Source organism: Mustelus asterias, chromosome 25, assembly GCF_964213995.1.
Source record: "Mustelus asterias chromosome 25, sMusAst1.hap1.1, whole genome shotgun sequence".
Classification (NCBI taxonomy): Eukaryota; Metazoa; Chordata; class Chondrichthyes; order Carcharhiniformes; family Triakidae; genus Mustelus; species Mustelus asterias.
Genome location: NC_135825.1, coordinates 18,630,037 through 18,654,193, shown reverse-complemented (window position 1 = coordinate 18,654,193; position 24,157 = coordinate 18,630,037). Strand labels below are relative to the sequence as shown.

Sequence of the window (24,157 nt, the reverse complement as noted above, 5' to 3'; positions counted from 1 at the left end):
TTCACTGCGGGGACATGCCAATGGGATTGAGTTGAGCCTGTTAACTTTGGAAGTGGCGGGTAGGCTGCCATTGGGGTGGACAAGTGTCAAAGCCTGCTGGCTTTGACACTTGTCACACCCCACCAACGCGATGGCCACTCACTCTCCCCGTGCTAATTTACTACTGATTCAAGCTCCCACACCCACCCCGCCATGAGCAATCATACCCTGCATGCCAATCAATGCCCACTCATGACCTCGCTGATACATAATGGCCATCATACTCTCCATGCCACATCCATAGCCACTAACCGACTATCTACCATGGGAATACCTCAGAACCCATGTGGAGGTGAAACAAATTCATCTTCTAAATACATAATACAGCTCCCATCCTACATAGTTATCATGAAAAAAGCTCCTATTCATCCAACCCATTCAAAGCTTTCAAATATGCTCAAGTGGCTGATCTCTTATAGATACAAATAAATCACTATGTCACTAAGCCCAACAAAGACAGCGAATCCTTTAATAACTTATTTAGAGTTACTCAAACAATTCAAACGATTTAGTACAACTGCAGCTTGCAAAATAAATAGATTTTTTTTTCAGACAGTAGGTGCTGGTAATGTTTGGGGCGTTGCCATTTATAGCTCATCTAACCCTGCTTTTTAAATGCTAAAAACTGTGGATGCTGGAATCTGAATGACCCCTTGAAACATTGACTCCATTCTCTCTCCACAGATGGTGTCAGACCTGCTGAGGTTTTCCAGCATTTTCTGTTTTTTTTTAACCTTGTATTTTACTTGCTCGATTCCCATTCCACTTTGTATTTTATCATTCCTGGCTTCCACCTTACCACAAGCCTTTCCTTTTATCCTCTCCCCTGTTCCCCATGCTACCTTTGACTTAACTGCTTAAAAACTGTTGCATCTCTGACCTTTGCCAATAGTGGTAGGAGGTCAGTGACCAGCAATGTTAATTCTGTTTTTCCTGCCTCCACAGATGCTGCCTGACATGCTGAGTATTTTTAGCAATCTCTTTTGGATGTCAACCATGGCGCAGCGAGGAACATTCTTGCCTCAGTCAGAAGCTTGTGGGTTCAAGCCTTGATCCAGAGGCTTGAGCAGAAAAACCCAGGGTGATATTAATCCAAAACCCTTCTCATGCTCTACAAGTAGATGTAAAAGTTTCCATGGCACTGTTTCTAAGAAGAGTCTGCTGTCCTGGCACAATACCTAGCCCTCATCATAAGATCATACAATGTAGGAACAGAAATAGACCATTTGGCCCATTGAGTCTACTCCACCATTCAGTGAGATCATTACTGAGATAATCCTCAACTCTACTTTCCCATCTTATTCCCATAACCCTTGATTCCCTTACTGATTTGAAAGCTGTCTGTCTCAGCCTTAACCATACTTAATGACCCAGCCTCTACAGCCCTCTGCAGTAAAGAATTCCACAGATTCACTGCCCTCTGAGAGAAGAAATCTTTCCTCATCTCTATTTTAAATGGGTGCCCCCTTACTCTGAGATTATGCCCTCTGGACCTTAACTCTCCAACAAGGGGAAACAGCCTCTCTGCATCTACCGTGTCAAGCCCCCTGAGAATCCTATATTTATCAATAAGATAGTCTTTCATTCTTCTAAACTTCAGTGAGTACAGGCTAAGCCTACTCAACCTCTCCTCATAAGAAAATCCCTCCATACCCAAGATTAACCTCATGACCTTCCCTGGACTGCCTCCAATGTCAGTATACCTTTCCTTAAATGAGAGACCAAAACAGATGATCTGGTTATTATCACATTGTTGTGGAACAGACACACCTTGGAATTTTCTATCAAACAACTTTTCCCTCAGCTGTTTTCAGCAAGGATCCACTTCCAGGTTTTCCAACTCTTCTTTCAAGATTCTTTTGCCTTGAATAGCCATGTACATTCAAGCTTTCATGGAAACTGTCAGATCTAGCCACCAATTGAATACTATTGTTCGTAAGACTGGAAATAAGGACACCAACATTACAATTGTTTCAGATAGCTCTGGCTTTTCCCTAGCTAATGACACCCAAGACCGTACTTCTCAATTCTGTCTGTAACTTCAATGAAAAGTACCCTGCACAAATTACAGTTTCTATTTTCCTTTTGACTTCAATCTTCATGAAAACCTATCTCTCCTCTACTTGCTTTCTAGAATGAGTTATGCTTTAGTTTCTAGCATTTGCTTTCCTGTTCATTACTCCATTATATGGCTTTTCTTCCAACCGAACTGAGAGCTGTTCACTGATTATAAAATCCCTATAGTGAAGAAGGAGGCCTTTCAGGCCATCAAGCCTGCACTGACTCTCCAACAGAGCATCTTTCCCAGGCTCTATCCTCGTAACCCCACTTATTTACCTCGCTAATCTCCCTAAACTACACACTTTGGATACCAAGGGACAACTTTGCATGGCCAATCCACCTAACCTGCACATTTTTTGACTATGGGAGGAAATTAGAGCACCCGCAGGAAACCCCCACGCAGAGACAGAATGTGCAACCTCCACACAGACAGTCATTCAAGGCTGGGATTGAACCCAGGCTTGTGAGCTAGCAGTGCTAACCACTGTGCCACCATGCAACCATCTACCTTAGATGCACTGTCTACTTTCCAAGCTCCAATTGCTATTAATTCAGTTAAACATTATCACAAGATCTGTCTTTCCTAAAGTGGGCCCAGGTTGCTAAGCAACATCTCATTCTTTCTCCAAGCTTATGTTTACTTTTCAGTCCACGTAGTGGAGTTACCCCCACATGAATTATTGGGAGGGAGTTTCCCAGTGACAGTGAAAGAACAGCGGTATTATTCTAAATCAGGATTATGTGTGACTTAGAGAGGAACTTGCTGGAGGTGGTGTCCCCATGTGTCTTGTCTTTCTAACTGGCACTGGTTTGGAAGATGCTGTGGAAGGATAACACTAAGATTAGTGGAGTTGCTGATAGTGCTGAGGATTGTCAGAGGATACAACAGGATGTAGATAGATTGGAGACTTAGGCACATAAAAGACAGATGGAGTTTAATCCAGACAAATAAGAGGTGATGCATTTTGGAGGATCAAATTTAGATATGAATAATACTGTAAATGGCAGAACCCTTAGGAACATTAACATATAGAGGATCTGGGCGTGCAGGTCCACAGTTCCCTAAAAGTGGCAACACAGGTGGCCAAGGTGATTAAGAAGGCATATGGCATGCTTGTTTTCATCAGCCAGTGCACTGAGTACAGGAGTTGGGAAATCATATTGCAACTATGTAAAACCTTGTTTAGGCCACATTTGGAGTATTGCGTGCAGTTCTGGTCACCACATTATCAGAAGGACGTGGAAGCTTTGGAGAAAGTGCAAAGAAGGTTCATCATGATGTTGCCTGGTCTCGAGGGTGTTGGCTATGAGGAGGGGTTGAATCAACTAGGATTCTTTTCATCGGAAAGATGAAGGCTGAGGGGAGACCTGATACAGGTCTACAAAATTATGAGAGGCATAGATAGGGTGGATAGTCAGAGGCTTTTTCCAATGGTGGAAGTGTCAATTACAAGGGGGACAGATTCAATGTGAGAGGGGGAAGTTTAAGGGAGATGTGTAGAGAAAGTTTTTCAGAGAGTGGTGGGTGCCTGGGTGCCTGCCCGAGGAGGTGGTGGAAACAGGCATGTTAGCAACATTTAAGAGGCATCTGGATGGGTACATGAATAGGGAGGAAATAGAGGGATAGGGACCGAATAAGGGCAGAAGTTTTTTTTCAGTTTGGGCATCATGATCGACACGGGCTTGGAGGGTCGTTGCGCCTGTTCCTGCGCTGTACTTTTCCTTGTTCTTTGTTCCTAATGCCACAGTAAAAGAACACAGGCCTCTCAACTCTTCCCATCAATTTCCTAGCCTGTTTCTCGCGCAAAAACAAATCTGGGGTTACAATGAAGGTCGACAATCTAGATGACATTGTAGAGGAGATAAGTTGTTATTCACGAGAAGGTGAAAATATATATAAAGACAAAATAAGAACTGTTATTTTTCCTTGTGACTGACCCTTTCCCAGTGATAAGGTTAATGATGTTTGGAATTATTTATCACTAATGATAAACTCAGTGTATAAAAGGCAGTGTTGGTGCCCTCAACACACCAGCTGCAAGATGGCAAAGCTTCTACTTGGAACACGTAAGCCTGTTGTGTACCATTTCATTAACTTTGATATCATAATTGGATTCTCCTATCTGCTGTTCCGACACATAACTCTCTTTGACAGTAACATGCATCTGAATATTTGTGTTGTGACACAGAATAACATCAAAGTACAAGTGTGACTGTGAGCAATCCTGGTTCTCTGTTACTTCTCAAGTTTTCCCAATTCTGTTTTTAACCTATGGTGAAGTTGATGAAAACAAATAGAGTTAAATTCTATGATGTGATCGCAGTAAAACTGTAAGAAATTACTCTGCCTGGCATTTTCAGCAATAGCAATTAACTACCTAGGATTAACTGGTTAAATTGGCAAAATGAATGCCATACAACCACATTGGCCATGGCAATGCGATTTGCCCTAGAACATTTTATTCGCTTGAGGGCAGGCAGAAAATTGTTTAGGAATGAGTTCCCTTCCCCTCCCCCATTATCTAAAATGTACTTCTCCTGTAGAGTGAGTTTGCTGTGGAGGCAGAATGGATGTCGACAGTCCCAAAGATCGAGTTAAGGCCCAAGTCCCAATTCTGGGATGGATCAGTATAATTTCTATCCCATTGAGATTGGAGATGACCAATAAGGCTTTTAGTGGGCAATTGGCTGGCAAGCAATCTGGTTTGTTCTGAGACAGTGAACAAGAAGGAGTTGGTGGTAAAGTTGGGCATGGGGGACTATCGATGATAAATACAGACTTGCAATGCTTAAGTGGAAAAAATATGGTTCGTCTCAAACTGATAGTCGGGCAAAGAAATCTGACAGTAGAGAAGCAGAGAAAGGGAAGGTGTTGATGAGTTAAAGCCAGCGTTGTCAATTGATGTGTAGATCCTGACCCCATGTCTGTCGATGATCTCACCAAAGGGCAGCAAATAGATGTGGAGAAGAGTTTGACCAAGGATGGATTCTTAATGGTTCCTATTCACTCATATAATAGATTGTTGTGATGTCTTGAACCTTCCAGCATATTTTGATCACATTTTTAACACTTCTCCTATATTCTTTATTACAGTGGTGGTCTTGTTGGCGTGCCTGGAACTGGGTGAGTCTTTGTGCTTTTTGAGCTATTTTGAATGATGTGTAATGAGTAGAGGCTCAGTGCTGATTTTCCTTTCTCTTCACTCTCAGGCTCTGCCTACAGACTGGTTTGTTACTTTACAAACTGGTCCCAGTACAGACCAGGAGCAGGGAAGTTCAAGCCGCACAATGTGGATCCCTGCTTGTGCACACATATGATCTACGCTTTCGCTGGGATGAGAAGCAATAAAATTGCCACTTATGCATGGGATGATGTGAAACTCTACCACGAATTCAACGCCCTTAAAAACAAGTATAATTATTCTATAAATAACCAGGATGTACTTGCAATGCTAAGTGTAGTTGGTCCTTATTGTATATTGTTGCACGTTGAAAGATTATGCTGAATTATATGCAATTTAACATGACTGGCCCATTCAGATAGCTGATGTTTGGGTGAAATTGGGTTATGCTGATTTGTGTCCCATTGGCAGAGATGGGTTAACGCCTAACGGGTCTGGCAATGCCTGACACGTTCATGATATCACCATGTTGTGCCATACAAGCAAGAAAATATTTTCAACGTGTCGAAAACTCTTGAGGTGGTAGAATGAGCTGAGAAGTTATTTTAATTAGTGTGCAGCTAGATTATATTTGCTACATGCAGTAAATGTATGTCATACAAAGTGCAGTGTGTAGAAACCTCCATCTGTGTGGAAACACTGGGCTGTGGAGAGAGCTGGAATTTCCACTCAGCTCAGCAACTCAGAGTGAGTGAGATGGTATTTGCATTTTAATAATTTCAGCCAGCTAAAAAGCACCAATCATTGCATGTTAAATATTCTCACAAAATTGACACGAGGTCCCATTATTGTAGCCTAAGTGATTTCGTTCCCCTGTTTTTAAACTCGTCCCTTGCCCTTTGTACTTTCTTGTCTTAGAGGACAACCAGGTAACTATTGTTCACAGGACTCTGCTGTTGATGTTCATTCAATGCTACAATATGCACGTCATCCAGCAAGGTTTATTAAAAGAAATCTGGTTAATTTGCAATTACTAAAGCTCCCCTAGACAAACTGCTCCAGTGCAGTTACAATGCTGGCAGCTACTTGACAAGATGTAAAATTCCTGAGGTATATTGTATCCAAGAAAAGCAGGACAAATATAACGCAGCCAATTACTGCCCCATCAAGCTCCATTTGATGATTTAAAAATGTTGGAAGGTGTCCTTGTGCATCAAGCAGCATTCGCAAAATGATAACCTGCTTACTGATGTTCAGGTTGGGTTTCACCAGTTTCAGTTGGCTTCTATCCTCATTTGATCCTTGGTCCACACATACGAGATGAGAGTGACTTCTGCGTTTGACTGAATGTGGCATAAAGGTTCCATGGGAGATGGAAGTCAGTGAGAATAAGGGGGAAATCTCTTCATTAGGTTGGCTTCATAGTTGGCAAAAGGAAAATGGTCATGGTTGTTGGAGGTTAATCATCTCAGTCCCAGGACCCCTCAGGTTAGAATCGTTGACCTCAACATCAGAACTACTTCAGTAATGATCTCCGTCAACAGGTCAGAAATGTAGATGCTCTCTGATAATTGCACAATGTTCAAAAATATCCAATAATCCACAGGTACAGAAGCAGTCCATGTCTATATGCAGCAAAACATGGTCAAAATTCAGGCTTTAAGCTGACTAGGGGCATTAGCATTCATGTCACACAAGTGCCAGGGAATGTCCATCTCAACAATAGAGAATTTAACCACCCCCACCCCGGTAAATTTAATGGCATTGCCAAATGCTAGCTTTGCCAAAAAATGCCACACCGATGAAAGAATAAAATAAAGAGATGGTTTTATTGATTGTGGGCCATGCCCACATGAACCATATCCTCATTCCTATGGCACACCATGTTGTGAAATGTATGTTCTGCATTGAGGTATTTCTGCTTAACCAAGATTTCGCACTAAATGAAGAAAACAATAGAAAGGTTCAGACAATAATGATGCATTTGCTTGTGTTCTTTTTTTCAAAATGAACAATGTGTTCAATTTTGCAATAGAAATAAAGACCTTAAGACACTCCTATCCGTCGGAGGCTGGAACTTTGGAACTGCGAAGTAAGTTGAAAGTTTGAAAAAAAATATTGGGTGAAGAGTGCTTCTTTTCCTATTGCTCATGATGTAAAAGAGACTGGGTCAAAGAGCTAAATTTGGAATGATAAGTGTAGTTTTATACAACGATATATCTTATCTGCGAATGAATGTACTATGACTATGCTGAGCTTTCTATAAAATATAATTCAAACAATATTACTAACAGGATCCCTGTCTGAAACGAAAGCACCTCATTTTCAGAAAGACACATTTGTAGTTAATAAAACCATTCAAGATTGATTGCACTGATTGTCGAGAGCAGCAAAATTACAACATGTCGCAAATATCTTTTTGTAAATTATAATTAGTTTTCTGCTATGTATTGAAATTTTAAAAGGTATGAAATTCTGAAAGGGTCAGCTGGCAATTACTGAGAGCTAACTACACCTCTTCTGACCTTGGTTAACATTCTACTCTCCTCTAGATACACCGCCATGGTTTCCTCACCAGGAAACCGCCAGATTTTCATTAAGTCTGCGATTAGCTTCCTGCGCGGTTACGGTTTTGATGGTTTGGATATTGACTGGGAATATCCTGGCTCAAGAGGAAGTCCCCCACGTGACAAGCATCTCTACACCGTGCTGGCACAGGTAGGCACAAATGTATTTAACAGGATGCTTAGTCTAGCAGCTAAAATAACACATCTTTCAATCCTGTTTGTAAATTTAAACTTGCTCTCAACGTCCTCATCAAGGACGAGGAACATAGGGACAGGCATGGGCCATTGACCTCTTACAGGCTGTTTGGCCATTCAGTTAGATCAGTGCTGATATGTAAACTAACCAACTATTATTGAAACAGATGTAAAATACACTGTTGCACAAATTGTGAAACATAGAAGTGGAATATTCCAACATGAAACTTATGAATTTATATACAGCAAATTAGTTTGATAGCAACCTCATTAATCAAGGTGATAAAAGATGTCTGTTCCAACTACTGTGCAATAACAGTGATCCATTTAGACTCCATTTAATAAAAATGTGAGAAAATGCTGAAAAGTCTCAGCAGGTCTGGCAGCATCTGTGGAGAAAGAAACTGAGGCCAGAATGTTTTTGCTGTTCATGCTGGTGGAATTTTCCCATCGCACTGCAGTGAGTGGAGATTTGGCTGGGCACCAAATTCTCCGATCTCGCTGCAATGGGCACACGGCATGAGTGGCTGTGAAGGTTGTGCCCAGAGAGTTAATGCTTTGATTCTGTATGTCTTAATTTGAGTCCAATTAGAACTTGATCCTCCCTTTGACTGTACCCTTGGACGGGCAGACTATTGTCTGACACATGGTCATGGAGATTTTATGAAGCCAGAAAATGCTTTTCTGTGCATCTGAAACTCTTTATTGTTTGTGCTAAATGAAACTTTATTCATTTTCAACTTTCAGGAACTGATGGCAGCCTTTGAAGCTGAGGGGAAAAGCACCGGAAAACCAAGACTGCTGTTGTCACTTGCAGTTGCTGGTGGGAAGAATAACATTGATACTGGCTATGAGGTTCCTCAGCTTGGACAGTGAGTATCCCTGTTAGTCCCACAATTTAGCAAGTTTAACCAGTTAGCAGCTGAGCCGTACAGATCTAGACAGCCCTCGGTTCAATCTCCAATTAATATTGAGTTGATTGAATCTAGCTGAGGCAATGTTAGAGTTCCTAAGATTGTTTGGTAATATTGTTCTCATTCCTGCTTGTAACTCACAATGCTTCCGTCTGGTCATCGGGTGAGGTTAGAACTGGGCTCGTCTTTAAATCTTTGCACAGTTAATTGATAATCAGTGTTGACTCTCAAAGCTAAGCCTTCAATATTGGTTCATCGCGTGATGCCAGTCGAACTGCATTCTGGCAAAGGGATGGAAAATCATTGAGTATTACATCTAATTCTGCCAGTTTTTGAAGCAAGGTGAGGGTGAGAGGGTAATTGTGGAGGGTAGAGAAAGGTGCAGAGGTGGCAAGGTGAAGGAGAGAGGGACACATTAAAGGGGAGATGAAGAGAGAGGGGATCAATTTGCAGACTGAGTGTTTTGTCAAAAATTCATAAAGCCTGAGCTCAGCTTCTTGCATGATTTTGAGTTTAATATTTTGGATATTGACTGGGAATATCCCAGTTATCTTGTATTCACAACTTGGGTAATGTTGAGAAAGCTGTACAAATGCTTCTTTATTTCAATGAAAGCAGAATGTGAAAACCAGAAAGCGAGTCATAGAAGACAGAATTAGAATTTCACAACTTTGGGATGTCCCTAAAATATTCACAGTCGACAAAGTATTTTGGAATGTAGACTCTGTGGCAGCGTAACGCAGCAACCAAGAAACCTGCACCAAGATTGCAGAAACAATGAGATTTAACTTTTTTTAACCTGCACATAGTCACAGAGCTAAGCAATGGCCTTGTCAGTGGCGAGATGGATTCCTTTAAACATGTCTTCAGGTTTAGTCGGCAGACACACACCAACAGTGTGTCATTGTTTGGATTGCATGACAGCTGCAGCCTGGTTGGCCTTCGCGACCTCTGATGAATTAACCCCACTTAAGCAATAAGATGATCTGAAGTTTTTCGAGTGAAGACTGAAGGATAGACGTTGTTGAGGAAACAAGGAGAATGTATAGAAATATAGAAGATTGAAGCAGGAGTTGGCCATTTGGCCCTTCGAGCCTGGCCCGCCATTCCTTTTGATCATGGCTTATCATCAAATCCAATAACCTAATCCCACCTTCCCCCCATATCCCTTGATTACTTTAGCCCAAGAGCTATTTCTTCTTGAAATCACACAACATTTTGGCCTCCACTATTTTCTGTGGTTGTGAATTCCACAGGTTCGCCACTCGCTGCATGAAGAAATTTCTCCTCACCTCAGTCCTAAAAACTTTACCCTTTATCCTCAAATTATGACCATTACCTTTGGACTCCCCACGAGGAGAACATCTTGCTCCAAGTAGGTCTAAGTTATGCAAAAGGTGTCCACGCATTAAGATTTTTTTCTATACAAACCCTACAGCACAGAAAGAGGCCATTCGGCCCATCGAGTCTGCACCGACCACAATCCCACCCAGGCCCTACCCCCATGTCCCTACATATTTACCCACTAATCCCTCTAACCTACACATCTCAAGACATTAAGGGCAATTTTAGCAGGGCCAATCAACCTAACCAGCACATCTTTGGACTGTGGGAGGAAACCGGAGCACCCGGAGGAAACCCACACAGACACGAGGAGAATGTGCAAACTCCACACAGACAGTGACCCAAGCCGGGAATCGAACCCAGGTCCCTGTAGCTGTGAAGCAGCAGTGCTAACCACTGTGCTACCGTGCCGCCCTACATTGCTAGATTCCCCCTCATCAATTATTATGTAGTCTATTGTTCTTGGATTTTATCATCTTATTCAGATTCCTGAAGGTAAAGGCCCTATTCTCCATAACTGAGCTTTGATGTAAATATATCTGTTATAAATTCTGCTGCTTTGTTCTTCAGGCAGACCAGGACATTTCATTAGGTTACCACTCCATTTTACAGCATGAGCAAGATTGGAGGTTGAAATACAAAAGACTCAAATATTTTAGTACGCTGTAGAAACATGCAATGGTCTTAGCAGTGGCTCAGTGGTAGCACTTGGCTCTGAATTGGATGATTGTGGGTTCAACCCCCACATGAGGACTCGGAGACACATTGTGGGCGAAGACTCCTGGATGTCAGTGTAACTCAGATCTCTCCTCACACAGGATTGTGGACTTTTTCAATGTGATGACATATGATTTCTTTGGACCCTGGAGTCACGCCACTGGAGAAAACAGCCCACTTTATGCTCTCCCAAATTCCAAGAGCGCCCTCAATCTTGAGTTTAATGTGGTAAGTGTTCGGAAATAGAATCCAGTTACATTTAATATTTCCAAATGGTAAACATCTTCAACCAAGTGGATGCAAAGACCGTCCAGCAGATCCTTTCATGTATTTTTTTTCTGTAGAACTTTGCAATGAAATACTGGTTAAAGATGGGAGCTCCTGCAGACAAACTGAACGCTGGATTCGCTACATATGGCCACACCTTCAGACTGAGAACATCCGCCCATGGAGTCGGAGCCCCAGCAACAGGGGCTGGACCACCTGGACAGTACACCAGACAGGCTGGGTTCTTGGCCTATTATGAGGTATTGAGAACAGTAACCTTCTTCATTCCATAAGATCTTTGCCAGGAATCATTCTAAGTGCCGAATTTGCCTAAAAAATGGAGTAAATCCCGCTGGTTTTTTTAGCGGCATTTTCATAATGAATGTCCCACACTCACAGAGAGCCCTAGCGTGAATCTCAATAAGAATCAGGGGGCGGGACCTATTCCCGCTGGTGAGGCCAGCAGCATAGTGCTGAACGGGCCACTGTGCATGCGTCGATCAGTCATAGCGGAGGTTGGCGTGTGTGCAGTAGTGTGCATTGCCAGCCTCCCGATCATTGGCCAGCTCAATCACAGCAACCCTCTGATCCTCTCATGCCCCAATTGCTGGCCTCCAGCCATACATCTCCAGCCAGCCCCAACACCCTGCCCTCCCCAGGTCGATTTCTCTCCCTCCCCACCCCCTCCTCCCTCCGCCACCCCCCCCCCCCCCCCCCTCCGATCCCCAGCCCCCTGCCCCACCACTTTCAACCATTGGCAGCACTGGCGCCTTGTCCCCCCCTCCCTCCGCCCCCCCAAGCAGGCCAACACCAACCCCCACCATCTACCCTCCAAAAACATTCAGAATTTACTCTGACAACATAAGTGCAACATATGCAGGCCAGTCAGCGGTGCCCATGTCCCACAAATGAGTACATCTGCATTACCTTCATCATACAAACTTCCTCTGAAAGACTAAGTAAAAAGCAATAATGTACCTGAAAAGCATATGTGACCCTGATGCAGTTCGAGTGATGAATGCTTGTGGGATGACCGCATTTAAAAGACAGGAAGTGCATTCTGACATCCTTACCAAGGACACTTCTTTCTGGCCATCTGTCCCATGTATGAAGATCCCCCTGACCCTGCCAGCATCACAACACATGGCATCACTCAGCTTAGGTACCAAAGGAACAGGTGCTGAGATGTGCATCATCATGCTCTAATTAACAGAGACAAAGGTCACAATCTTACTGGCCCTTCACACCCCGCTACCACTGCAAGCAAGGATGGAGGATTTGGCACTCAGCCAAATCTCCGTTCACTGCAGCGGGACCAGAAAAGCCTTCCAGTTTGAATGGCCGGAAAATTTTGCCCATAACGTCACAGCCTCCATCATCGGAAGTTGCTTGACAGGCCATTGTTGTCAACCTTGGAAAATACACAAGGCAAAATGGAAGATGTAAACTTTTGCATCCCAAACTTTCCTTGCTACCGAAAATCCCAGGGTTTTTTCTGAAAAGATTACACTCAGTCCTTAGCAGTTTGTGTGCCTATCTTTCGCACTACTTACAAACTTTGAAAACAACCCCTTTGTCAGGTGCATGAGTAAAATCCCAATGCTTATTTGGCTCCTCCTGTGCCGCATGTTGGGAACATTCGGTGCGAGGAATCATTGATTATTTTTAATGAAAAGTGGTTTGTTCAGCATTTGCTTTTTCTGAATTTAATATATCATTCTCAACAGCAAAAAAACAACAGGAACTCCAGTGTGAGGATTGCAATTGAGAGAAAATGAAGCTGAAAAAATACAATACAAAAACCTGATGTGAGAAAGGTTGTCAATGTATATTGAGAATGTTGCAAAGCATTGTGATCACTGACATTTTGAATGTCTCACTTTTTTCACAGATCTGCACATTTTTGAAGAGTGCCACCGTGGTATGGAATGCTCCACAGATGGTCCCATATGCTTATAAAAGAATGGAATGGATTGGATATGACAATGTGAAGAGCTTTCAAGATAAGGTATCTTTGAGAAGCTGATGTCCTTTTTTTATCTGTTGCTTTGATGCAATATATGTTTGAATATGCAACTATAAGCATTGGAATCATGTTATTGATTGGTTGAATAACTGGAACATTACACAGAGGATGGTTGGAGCGTGACTTCTGTAAAAGAAAGTATCAAATATTGTTCTTGTAGCCTGAGCCTCAAGTTAGGTGATGAGAACAAGGAAAATTGATAACACAAAACCTCCAGTGAGCTGACACATTCATTCCTGCTAAGTTTGATCGCACACAAAATGTTCAGCGAAACAACAGAGCAAAATGAGTCAGTTTAATTTAAAATGGAGAAATTATCTCTTTAAATTTGTTTTGTCCATCATTTTTATTTCTTGGGGCAGCACGGTGACACAGTGGTTAGCACTGCTGCCTCACCGCGTCAGGGATCTGGGTTCGATTCCTGGCTTGGGTCACTGTCCGTGTGGAGTTTACACGTTATATTTGGTGTAAAAATTGTACCCAAACAATGATTTGCGAAATTAATTTGTGAGCAATGTATTTCAGATTGCGTGGCTGAAAAAGGTCAACATTGGAGGAGCTATGGTGTGGGATCTTGCTCTGGATGATTTCTCTGGTGCTTTCTGCGGCCAAGGACCATATCCCCTCATTAACACTCTGTACACTGGACTTGGAATTTCTACAGGCAAATATCAGGATTCTTTATACTTGGAACTTACTAGAGTAGTTGGGGAATGTTTCAACTAACATGGCGGGGGATAGGAACCTATCTTTCCTCAGTAGTTCCCAGTGAACAGAATTTCCAAGAAGCTTGTTCCTCATACCATAAGGAATTGAGTTCTACTGGAGTCTTTCATTGCAGCAGCAACCCTTGACTTTGCAATGTTTATCTTTGTTTGCTTCTGATTTTGAAGAAAGAAATTAATTTCCGAATTTTGTTTCATTCCAGGTTGTGTTCCTCTCAAACCAACACAGAAGCCAGCTGTTCCTGCAACTCAGGCACCTAGCGGTGGTGGTGGTGGAAGCAGTGGTGGTGGAAGCAGCAGTGGTGGTGGTGGCAGCAGCAGTGGTGGTGGCAGCAGCAGTGGTGGTGGTGGTGGAAGCAGCGGTGGTGGTGGAAGCAGCAGTGGTGGTGGAAGCAGCAGTGGTGGTGGAAGCAGCGGTGGTGGTGGAAGCAGCGGTGGTGGTGGAAGCAGCGGCGGTGGTGGTGGCAGCAGTGGCGGAAGTGGATTCTGCGCCGGCAAAGCCAGTGGTACCTACCCTGATCCAAAAGACAAGAACAAGTTTTATGAATGTGTCAATGGAAGGACCTACCAGGAGAGTTGTGGTTCTGGATTAGTCTTTGACACCTCCTGTGAATGCTGCAACTGGCCATAATGGGAAATCAGAAGGTAAGTTTGCTCAGGACCTAAATAACAATTCAAAGTCGCCATCCTGTGGAAATTAATAATGTTGAGGTGGTGTAAAATGCCAGCGTGGCCTTCAATAGAAGTCCTAGTTCATTAGAATTTCAAAACTGATGGGTAAAATTTAATAAACTGCAGCTCACAGGGTGTACAAGTACAACATTTGACGATGTGTGTCAAATGAATGTAAATTCATTTTCCTAGTTTTGATTGGGTGTAAATGGATGGTATGCCCCTACTTTCATACGATTTTTTATTGGCTTATCGGATGTGGGTTTCATTGTCTTGCCCAGCTTTAATTTCCCATCCTTAATTGCCCTCGATTAGCCGCCATCTTGAACTGTTGCAGTCCCCGTGACAATGCTCTGACATGATAAACATCTGCAATGATATTTTCACAAAACAAGGTTACTGAGTTTTATTTCAGTCCAAGCTGCTTGTCCATATTTGTTCTAGAGCTTAGTTGTGGAATTGGGAAATTCTGTGTGTGTGTGGTCCTGGTCAGTTCTGTTGGGTGAAGATATGTTGTTGGGGAAGAAGAAAGGCGAGGAAACAAGAAAATAATTATAATTTTAAAAATAGACCGAATATAGAAACTGTTTTGAATGCGACTGATTATTGTTCAATAAGAGAACATTAAAACACTCTTTATTTTTCCAGCTTGCCTCAATCTTCGTTGGGCACCAGTGAAGCTGTAACTGGTCTTCAGTTTAATTACTGAAGTGACACTACTTTGAGGATGAAGACCATTAATGTACCACATCTACTTTGTCTCAGCTGAAGATGTAAATTGCAGTTTAAACAGCAAAATAAAATCACTGGTTCTTTAAAAAAACAATTTCCTTGTATTTCTTTTATGTGTGAAGTGATGCTGCAAAGGCTGGGAGCTGACAACATTCGGACAATGTTGCTGATATAGCTGAGTCCTAGCCAGGCTCTTTCAGTACAGAATTTACCCCCTCCAATGTGAAAAATTGACTGGGTATGTTCTATCCAAATAAGGCAGGGCAAATCCAATCTGGCCAATTACTGCCTCATTAGGCTACCTTTAATCATTAGCAATGGGATTGAAGGGGTCATCGACAGTGCGCTCAAGCAACACCAACTCAGCAGTAACATGTTCACTGACACTCAGCTTGGGTTCAGTCAGAGCCACTCAACTCCTAATCTCGTTACAGCCTTTTCGGAAACATGGACAAAAGAGCCAAACTCAAATATGAGGTGACACCAAGGCAGCATTTGACTGAGTGTGGCATCAGGGAGCCTAGCAGAACTGGAGTCAATGGGAATCAAGTGTTGGAGTCATACATAGACAAAACGAGATGGTTGTGGTTGTTGGAGGTCAATCATCTCAGTCCTAGGTCATAGTTGTAGGATTTCCATGGGGTAGTGTCCAACCATCTTCAGCTGCTTCATCAATGACTTTCCTGCCATCATAAGGCCAGAAATGTATATTCTCTGATGCTTGTACATTGTTCAGCATAGTTTCCTATTGCTCAGAAGCAGTCCATGTCAATATGCAGGAAGACCCGGTGAACATTCAGATTAGGGCTATTAAATGACAGGTAACGTTCATGCCACTCAAATGTCAGGCACTCACCATCTCCAATAAGAAAGAACCTGGTTATATTTCCAATTCAATGGAATTCCCATTGCTGAATCTCCATCTACCTCCTGGGGATTCCCGTTGATCAGAAATTTAACTGGACCAGCCACACAAATCCTGTAGCTACACGAACAAGTCAGAGGCTGGGAATTCTGTGGAGAGTAACTCACTTCCTGACTTCCAATCTGCTGTCCACCTTCCACAGGGCACAAGTCAGGATGTGCACCTCTCCACCTGTCCAGATCAGTACAGCTCCAATACCCCTCCTTTCCCCCATTTGTGATTGGGACTTTTTTCCCTGGAGTGTAGGAGGCTTAGGGGCGATCTTATAGAGGTCTATAAAATAAGGAGGGGCATAGAAAAGATAGATAGTCACCATCTTTTCCCAAAGGTGGGGAAATCTAAAACTAGAGGGCATAGGTTTAAGGTGAGAGGGGAGAGATACAAAAGGGTCCAAAGGGGCAGTTTTTTCACTCAGAAGGTGGCGAGTGTCTGGAACAAGCTGCTAAAGGCAGTTGTAGAGTCGGGTACAATTTTGTCTTTTTAAAAGCATTTAGACAGTTACATGTGTCGGATGGGTATACATGGACAAGTTGGGCCGAAGGGCCTGTTTCCATACTGTAAACGTTATGACACGTTACACGCAAGAAACTCGACACCATCCAGGGCAAAGCAGCCTTCTTAACTGGCAACTAACCAACCACCTTAAACATCTTCTCCCTCCATCAACAATGCACAATGGCAGCAGCGTGTACCATTTGCAAGATGAACTGCCGTCACTCACCAAGTGTCCTCTGACAGCACCTTCTGAAATTGCACCTCTACCACCTAAAAGGAAATGACGGCAGATGCCATGGGCAGGACAGTGTCACAGTGGTTAGCTCTACTCGCTCACAGCTCCAGGGACCCGGGTTCAACTTCGGCCTTGGGTGACTGTCTGTGGAGTTTGCATCTTCTCCCCATGTCTGCGGGGATTTCCTCCGGGTGCTCCGGTTTCCTCCCACAGTCCAGTGATGTATGGTTAGGTTGATTGACCATGCTAAATTGCCCCTTAGTGTCAGGGGATGTGTAGGTTGGTAGGATTGGCCATGGTAAATGTCTGGGGTGATGGGGATAGGACGGGGCCTGTCAGAGAGTTGGTGCAGACTCAATGGGCCAAATGGCCTGCTTCTGCACTGTCGGGATTCTATGATTCTATGTGTGGGGACACTGCCACCTGCAAATTCCTCTCTAAGCCACACACCATCCTGACTTGGAGCTGTGTCAAAATTCCTTCACCGTTGTTGGGTCAGAATCCCAATACGCCCTCCCTAACAGCACTGCGGGTTTACCTACACCACATGGACTGCAGCAGTTCAAGAAGAGAGCTCACTACCACTTTCTAAAAGGCAGTTAGAGATGGGCAATAAATACTGGTGTAGCTAGTGTTGCCTGAACCTATTGAAAAAAAATCCACTTTGTTTGAAAGGACTTCATTTGCATTAATTTATTTCCAACCTTAAAGTTTGAGGGAGAAGCAGACATTTGAAACTTTGACACCAACTCAAAGCACAGCTCTCCGATATCTACAGTCGTTTTTGCATGTCACAAGGAGAGAATTTCTGGAATGAAAATGGACCAAACTGAGTTTTGGTATCCTGCATCCTACTGACATTTGTTTTCACAAGAAAAGTGAAATTAATAATTCAAATAGCATATTAATTTATTGCGTGAGAGACAGATATAGACAGAAGCCAGAGGGGATTACTGGACTGGAAGTTCATATCCACTTCTCTGTGAACTCTGACTCTCAGGTACAGGATTTTCACAGTAACTTCACTGCAGTGTCAATGTAAGCCTACTTGTGACACTAATAAATAAATTTTAAACTTTAGCTGTGAGAGGGCATTTAGTATTAACTGTTTGGTTTCGTTTAGTTGAACTGTTTGGCTTAACTGCACAGCATTAAAGACCTGGAAGAATGACACTGCCCCCAAGGGAATTTCTTGAAAAGCTAATTGCAGATTTCTCAAGAATCAGCTGTGTACCACTGAGAAGATCATTGTTGCCAGAGCGGCTAACTGACCGTACCGTGAGGAGTTAAGCATATCAGTTTAATAGCCAGAGCTAGATTTAGTTGCACAGTCTGGAGACAAAAGTTTATTCTTTGGAACACAAAGCCCCAAGCTTGTGGGCCCGTATTTCAGGTCAAGCTTTAGCAGTACACAGCTCACAGACACCACTCGCCCTCTTCAATATTATGACTGGCACCATTTTTGAGCTGCCCCATCAGGATAGAGACCTTGTTGTCTGCATTCTCGCTGATGCACTTTAGCGCTATGCCAGGTCGAGAGTTATGTTCTTTGGTGGTGGGATGGAGAATGTATGGGTCAGATGCCATGAGACGATAGCATTTCTCGCTTTCTTGCTCTCGCTCTCGCTCTCGCTCTCTCGTGGCTGAAAGACTGACACACCTTTATATAGGGAGCATGAGGCTCCCTGATTGAACCATCAATTCGGACTCATCAGGTAGTTCATAATCTAGCAAGCCAACCTCATTAGCCTGGCTGAAGTTGTCACACTCTTCCCCCCCAAAGTCTGAGGAATCCCCTCGGTTAGCTTTCCTCAGGAGTCTTTTCCTCGGCTTGAGCGCCGAGTTAGGATACTCCAACTCGACCTCTGATGTCGGCAGGGCTTAACAGTTTGGTGCCCATCTCTTCCGCAGCGAACGCTGGAGGGCTGGTTCCTGTCCACTTCTGGTGTTAAGGGAATCGCTGCAGCTTTGTCCCCTGTGCCCATTGCGGACTCTGAGGTCCCCATCAAGGGTGCTGGAGAGACGGTACTGGCCCGTTGAGTGGGACTCTGCTCATCCCGAGGGCTGCAGAGTGGATTCAGCTCAGGAGCGGGTGGAGAGCTTGAGGCTAAGACCTGGTCCAGATGTTTCCTTACCACTGCCACGACCATGTGTACTTAGAAATCATAGAAATCATAGAAACCCTACAGTACAGAAAGAGGCCATTCAGCCCATCGATTCTGCACCGACCACAATCCCACCCAGGCCCTACCCCCACATCCCTACATAGTTTACCCACTAATTCCTCTAACCTACGCATCTCAGGACACTAAGGGGCAATTTTAGCATGGCCAATCAACCTAACCCACACATCTTTGGACTATGGGAGGAAACCGGAGTACCCGGAGGAAACCCACGCAAACACGAGGAGAATGTGCAAACTCCACACAGACAGTGACCCAAGCTGGGAATCGAACCCAGGTCCCTGGAGCTGTGAAGCAGCAGTGCTAACCACTGTGCTACCGTGCCGCCCCTCATTAGCCTGGCTTGGTAGGATACTGGTCCTGTCCTGGACTCGACTGTCCCTGTTACTCAGGCGGGTCCATTTGCATAATTGTTGACCCGAACATTCTCCCCAGCATCGAAGTGCCTCTCTCGGCGTGTGTTGTTATGGCCCCTGCATTGGGCTTCCTGGTGTCTTTCCAGCTTTCCTCCCAGGTTTGGAAACAACAGGTTCTGTCTGGAGTTAGGTCGTCTGCCCATCAGCAACTCTGCTGGCATGGTTCCCGTAGTTGTTCTTTTGTCAAATAACCACCGTGAGAGTTTAGTCTCTACTGAGGCCGTTGGCTGTTTTTTCAACTCGGCCTTTAACGTCTGGACTGCTCTCTCCGCTAACCCATTTGACGCCGGTTGATAAGGTGCCATCTTGATGTGCTGGATCCCATTTGATTTTATAAATACTGTAAAACTCTTGGCTGGTGAACACTGAACCATTATCAGAAACTATTACCTCTGGGATTCCGTGCGTTGTGAATGAGGTGCGCAGTTTCTCAACTATTGCAGTTGCGTTTCCCGAGTTTAGTTTATAGACATCTCGCCACTTGGAATGGGCATCTATTATCACCAAAAACATGGAGCCCCTAAAAGGGTCTGCGAAATCGACATGGAGTCGCGACCACGGTCTACCTGGCCATTCCCACAGGTGCAGCAGGGGTGCCCGTGGCACCTTCTGCCCTTGTTGGCACTGTTGGCACTGTCCCACCAGTTCCGCTATGTCCGCATCCAGACCTGGCCACCTGACGTAGCTCCTGGCCAGCATCTTCATTTTTGATACACCGGGGTGCCCATGGTCTAATTCGGCCAGTATGGCCCGACGATCCTGTCTTGGGACGATGACCCGTGCTCCCCACAGCAGTATCCTGTCTTCCACTGTGATCTGCTCCCTCTTGCTCCAGTATGGGTGGAACTGTGGATGGACTGGTCTTTCCAACTGCCCTGTTAGCACCAGGTGCTTTACCTTCGCCAATATAGGGTCTTTCTGCATCCACTGGCAGATATTGTGTGTGTCCACCGGGAGGATATCCAGAAAGTTTTCTCTATAGAGGTCTCCTCTATCCTGGGGACCAATGGTGGGGTGTCCCAGTAACAGTAGCCAGCTTAAGGCATCAGCGTTTGCCACACGAGTCCCTGGCCGGTGCTCCAACCGATACTGATATGCTGCCAGCAATAATGACCAATGCTGGATTCAGGCTGACGCTATCGGCGGAACTGCTTTGTCCTCATTACGTAGGCCCAACAAGGGTTTATGATCTGTTACAATTGTAAATTTTCACCCGTATAAGTACTGGTGAAATTTATTACCTGCGAAGATTACCGCCAGCCCTTCCTGTTCAATCTGGGCATATCTTCACTCTGCCATTTCCAGGATCCTGGAAGAATACGCTATTGGCCGTTCATGTCTGTTCTGCCACCTGTGTGCCAGGACTGCGCCATCCCCAGATGGGGACTCATCACAGGTGAGCACTAATTCCTTCTTGGGATCGTGATGTACCAATACATTTTTGGACGAGAGTTGCTGTTTAATTTTCTTGAAGGCCCTGTTTCCCCCAAACAGGGCCTTCAAGAAAATTAAACAGCAACTCTCTCAACTGACCATTCCCAAGCTTGTCCCTTTTTTAGCAACTGTTGGAGGGGATCCAGAATGGAGGCCGTATTCTGTATGAATTTCCCGTAGTATGTTACCAGTCCTAAAAACGACCTGGATGGTTGTGGGAGCCTACATCTGACAAGGAGCAGCTACTGTGCGTAGCAATGACAAAATCAGAACCCATCAAATTGTCAGTGAGACTGAACGGAGTATTTTATTGCTCGCACCCGATCCTCCAAAGGATGTAGGCCCGACTTATCCCGAGGTAGGTTAGTTGTGGTGCTAAAAAGACGCATTTCTCCCTTTTCAAATGAACCCCTGCTGCATCAAATCTCCTGAGAACTTCCTCCAGGTTCTGCAGATGTTCCACCCTTGTTTTTCCCATAATGAGGACCCTGTGGTAACCCTTGTAGGATGCTGTCCATGGTCCTCTGAAATATGGCACTTACCCCGAAAGGTAATCTTTAATACTGGAAGAGGCCTTTCAGCGTATTTATTGTAGTGAATCTTTGCGAATCCTCGTCCAGCCGTAGTTGCAGGTATGCATGGCTCATGTCCAGTTTTGTGAATAGGAGTCCTTCTGCAAACGTTGCGTACAGATCCTCAATCCTGGGGATTGGGTATTTGTCTAGCTGAGAGTAACGATTTATCGTCTGTTTGAAATCACCGCAAAGGCGCACCAAGCCATCAGGTTTTAAGACAGGAAACACAGGTGCCGCCCATTCGCGAACTGGACCAGTTTTATTATTCCTTCGTGCTGCAATCTTTTGATTTCCGTGTCGACCTTTTCCCTTAACGCAAATGGTACTGGTTGGGCTTTGCAAAACTTTGGGACTGTCTCCGGGTGGACATGTTATTTAGCATCGACTCCTTTGATTGTCCCTCAGCCTTCCCGAAAAACCTCCAGATTTGCTCAGGGCTTCACTCAGGTGATCATTTTCCAGCTGGAAGATATTTGTCCGAACTAGCTGGATTTCCTTTAGCCAATTTCACCCTAATAGGCTTGGTCCTGAACCTTCCAATACCATCAATGGTAGCCTAACTAGTTGTTTCCCATAAGTAACTGGCACATGGATTGTACCCATCACTTTCAGTGGTTTCCCCGTATAGGTCCTCAGCCTTGCCAAAGTTTTGGTCAGGGCTAAGGGTTGGAGTCCAGTGCATATCTTGTTAAACACTGTTTCCTCTTTGACCGATACGGCTGCGCCTGTGTCAACCGCCATTAAAATTGGACGTTCATTCAGTCTCACTGACAATTTGATGGGTTCTGATTTTGTCATTGCTATGCACAGTAGCTGTTCCTCGTCAGACGTAGGTGGATCTTCCAGGTTGTGCATTCTCCTGTCCCTCAGCCTACGTGTTCTTTTTGGCCATATTGGTTTCAGAACTTTGCTTTTTCTCTGGGCCTCCTGATACTGGCAACCATAGCGATGTCGTCTCGGGTGGGACTCTACAGGAACTGCTGTCGTTCTGGGTTTAACCTGGCCTTGTCTAGGTGAGGTTCTGTAGGTCGATTTGGGCTCCCTTATATCCGAATCCTTCTGGAGAGCTGCTATGTAGTCCCCTATCCCGTCGTGTTAGTCCCCTAATCCAGTCTCCCTGGTGTTGGCCTCTACCTCTATCGGGATACCTTGTAGCTCATGGGCTCCACTTGCCACTTTTTCAAACGACAACGCCAGCTGTAATGCCTGTTTACAGTCCAGTCATTTCTGTATAGTCATATCGTTAATTCCACACACCAGTCGGTCTTGGAACATCTCATTTAATATCCCACCGAATTCGCAAGCCTCCGCCAGAGGTCTTAGCCTTGTCAGGAAACTGGTGATTGACTCCCCTGCTTCTTGAAATGTGGAGTAAAACTGGTACCTACGCAGGATCAGGGGTGGCTTAGGATTGTAATATTCTTGAACTAGGTGTGACAACTTTGTGTTCGGTGCCTCCGGGAAAGTTAAACTGCGCGTAATCGCAAAAGCTGCTCGTCCACACGCAGTCAGCAGGATAACCCTTTGCTTCTCATCTGAGGCTATGTCGTTTGCCCTGAAGAAATACTTCACCCTTTCCACGTATTGGGTCTAATCCTCCACTGCGGGGTCAAAAGAGTCCAATTTGCCAAACAGTGGCATTTTTCCAACAATGGCTTACCCTCAATATGTGCGGTAGTTCAGCAAGTTCCTTCAGGTGACTCCTTTTTCCTCATCGCCACTTAAATAACTCCACAGAGGTGAAAGTCCCGTCACCAAACTACTTTATTTATAACTATAATATATATACTGAGCTAGCACTTTCGGTAGCTTCCTGCTATGGCAGGCTGAGAGACTGACACACCTGCTTTAAATAGGGAACATGGTGCTCCCTGATTGGACCATCAATTAGGACTCATCAGGAAGTTGGTACTCTAACAAGCCAATCTCATTAGCCTGGCTGAAGTCATCGCACTATCTAATCAACCGCTTATATCCTTCTATTTTCCATTTGTTCATATGCCCATCAAGATAAGTGTTAAATGTGCCTAACGTAACTGCCTCAACCGCCTCACCTGGCAGTGCATTCCAGGCCCCCACCACCCTCTGTGCAAAGAACTTTCCCCACACATCTCCACTGAACATTTCCCTCCTTATCTTGAATTTGTGCCCCCTTGCAATTGTCATTTCTGCCCTGGGACAAAAACTTCCATCCGTTCACCCTATCTATACCTCTCATAATTTTACAAACTTCTGTCAGGTCGCCCCTCAGCCTCCGTCTTTCCAGGGAGAAGAATTGCAGTTTATTCAATCTCTCCTCATAGCTAATGCCCTCCATACAGGCAACATCCTGGTAAATCTTTTCTGCACTCTGCTCACAACTGTAACGTAATTTGCCAACTTTTGTACTCAATGCCCCACCTGATGAAGACAAGCATACCAGATGCTTTCTTCACCATCTTTTCCACCTGTGTTGCCACTGTTAAGGATCTGTGGACCTGTCCTCCCAGATCTCTCTGTGTATCTATGCTCCT

The 24,157-nt window shown here is 44.4% G+C and overlaps 1 protein-coding gene across 1 annotated transcript; it reads left to right on the top strand.

Annotated features, from left to right (window-relative positions):
• Positions 1 to 5,420: 5,420 nt before the first annotated feature.
• On the top strand, positions 5,421 to 15,465 carry LOC144479252 (acidic mammalian chitinase-like). The gene is made up of 10 exons (XM_078197923.1): positions 5,421 to 5,512; positions 7,258 to 7,314; positions 7,775 to 7,940; positions 8,732 to 8,856; positions 11,061 to 11,187; positions 11,304 to 11,486; positions 13,118 to 13,234; positions 13,778 to 13,916; positions 14,181 to 14,622; positions 15,298 to 15,465. The coding sequence occupies exons 1-9, from the start codon at positions 5,436 to 5,438 to the stop codon at positions 14,606 to 14,608; spliced, it is 1,419 nt and encodes a 472-aa protein (XP_078054049.1). The 5' UTR covers positions 5,421 to 5,435; the 3' UTR covers positions 14,609 to 14,622; positions 15,298 to 15,465.
• The last annotated feature ends 8,692 nt before the right edge of the window (positions 15,466 to 24,157 follow it).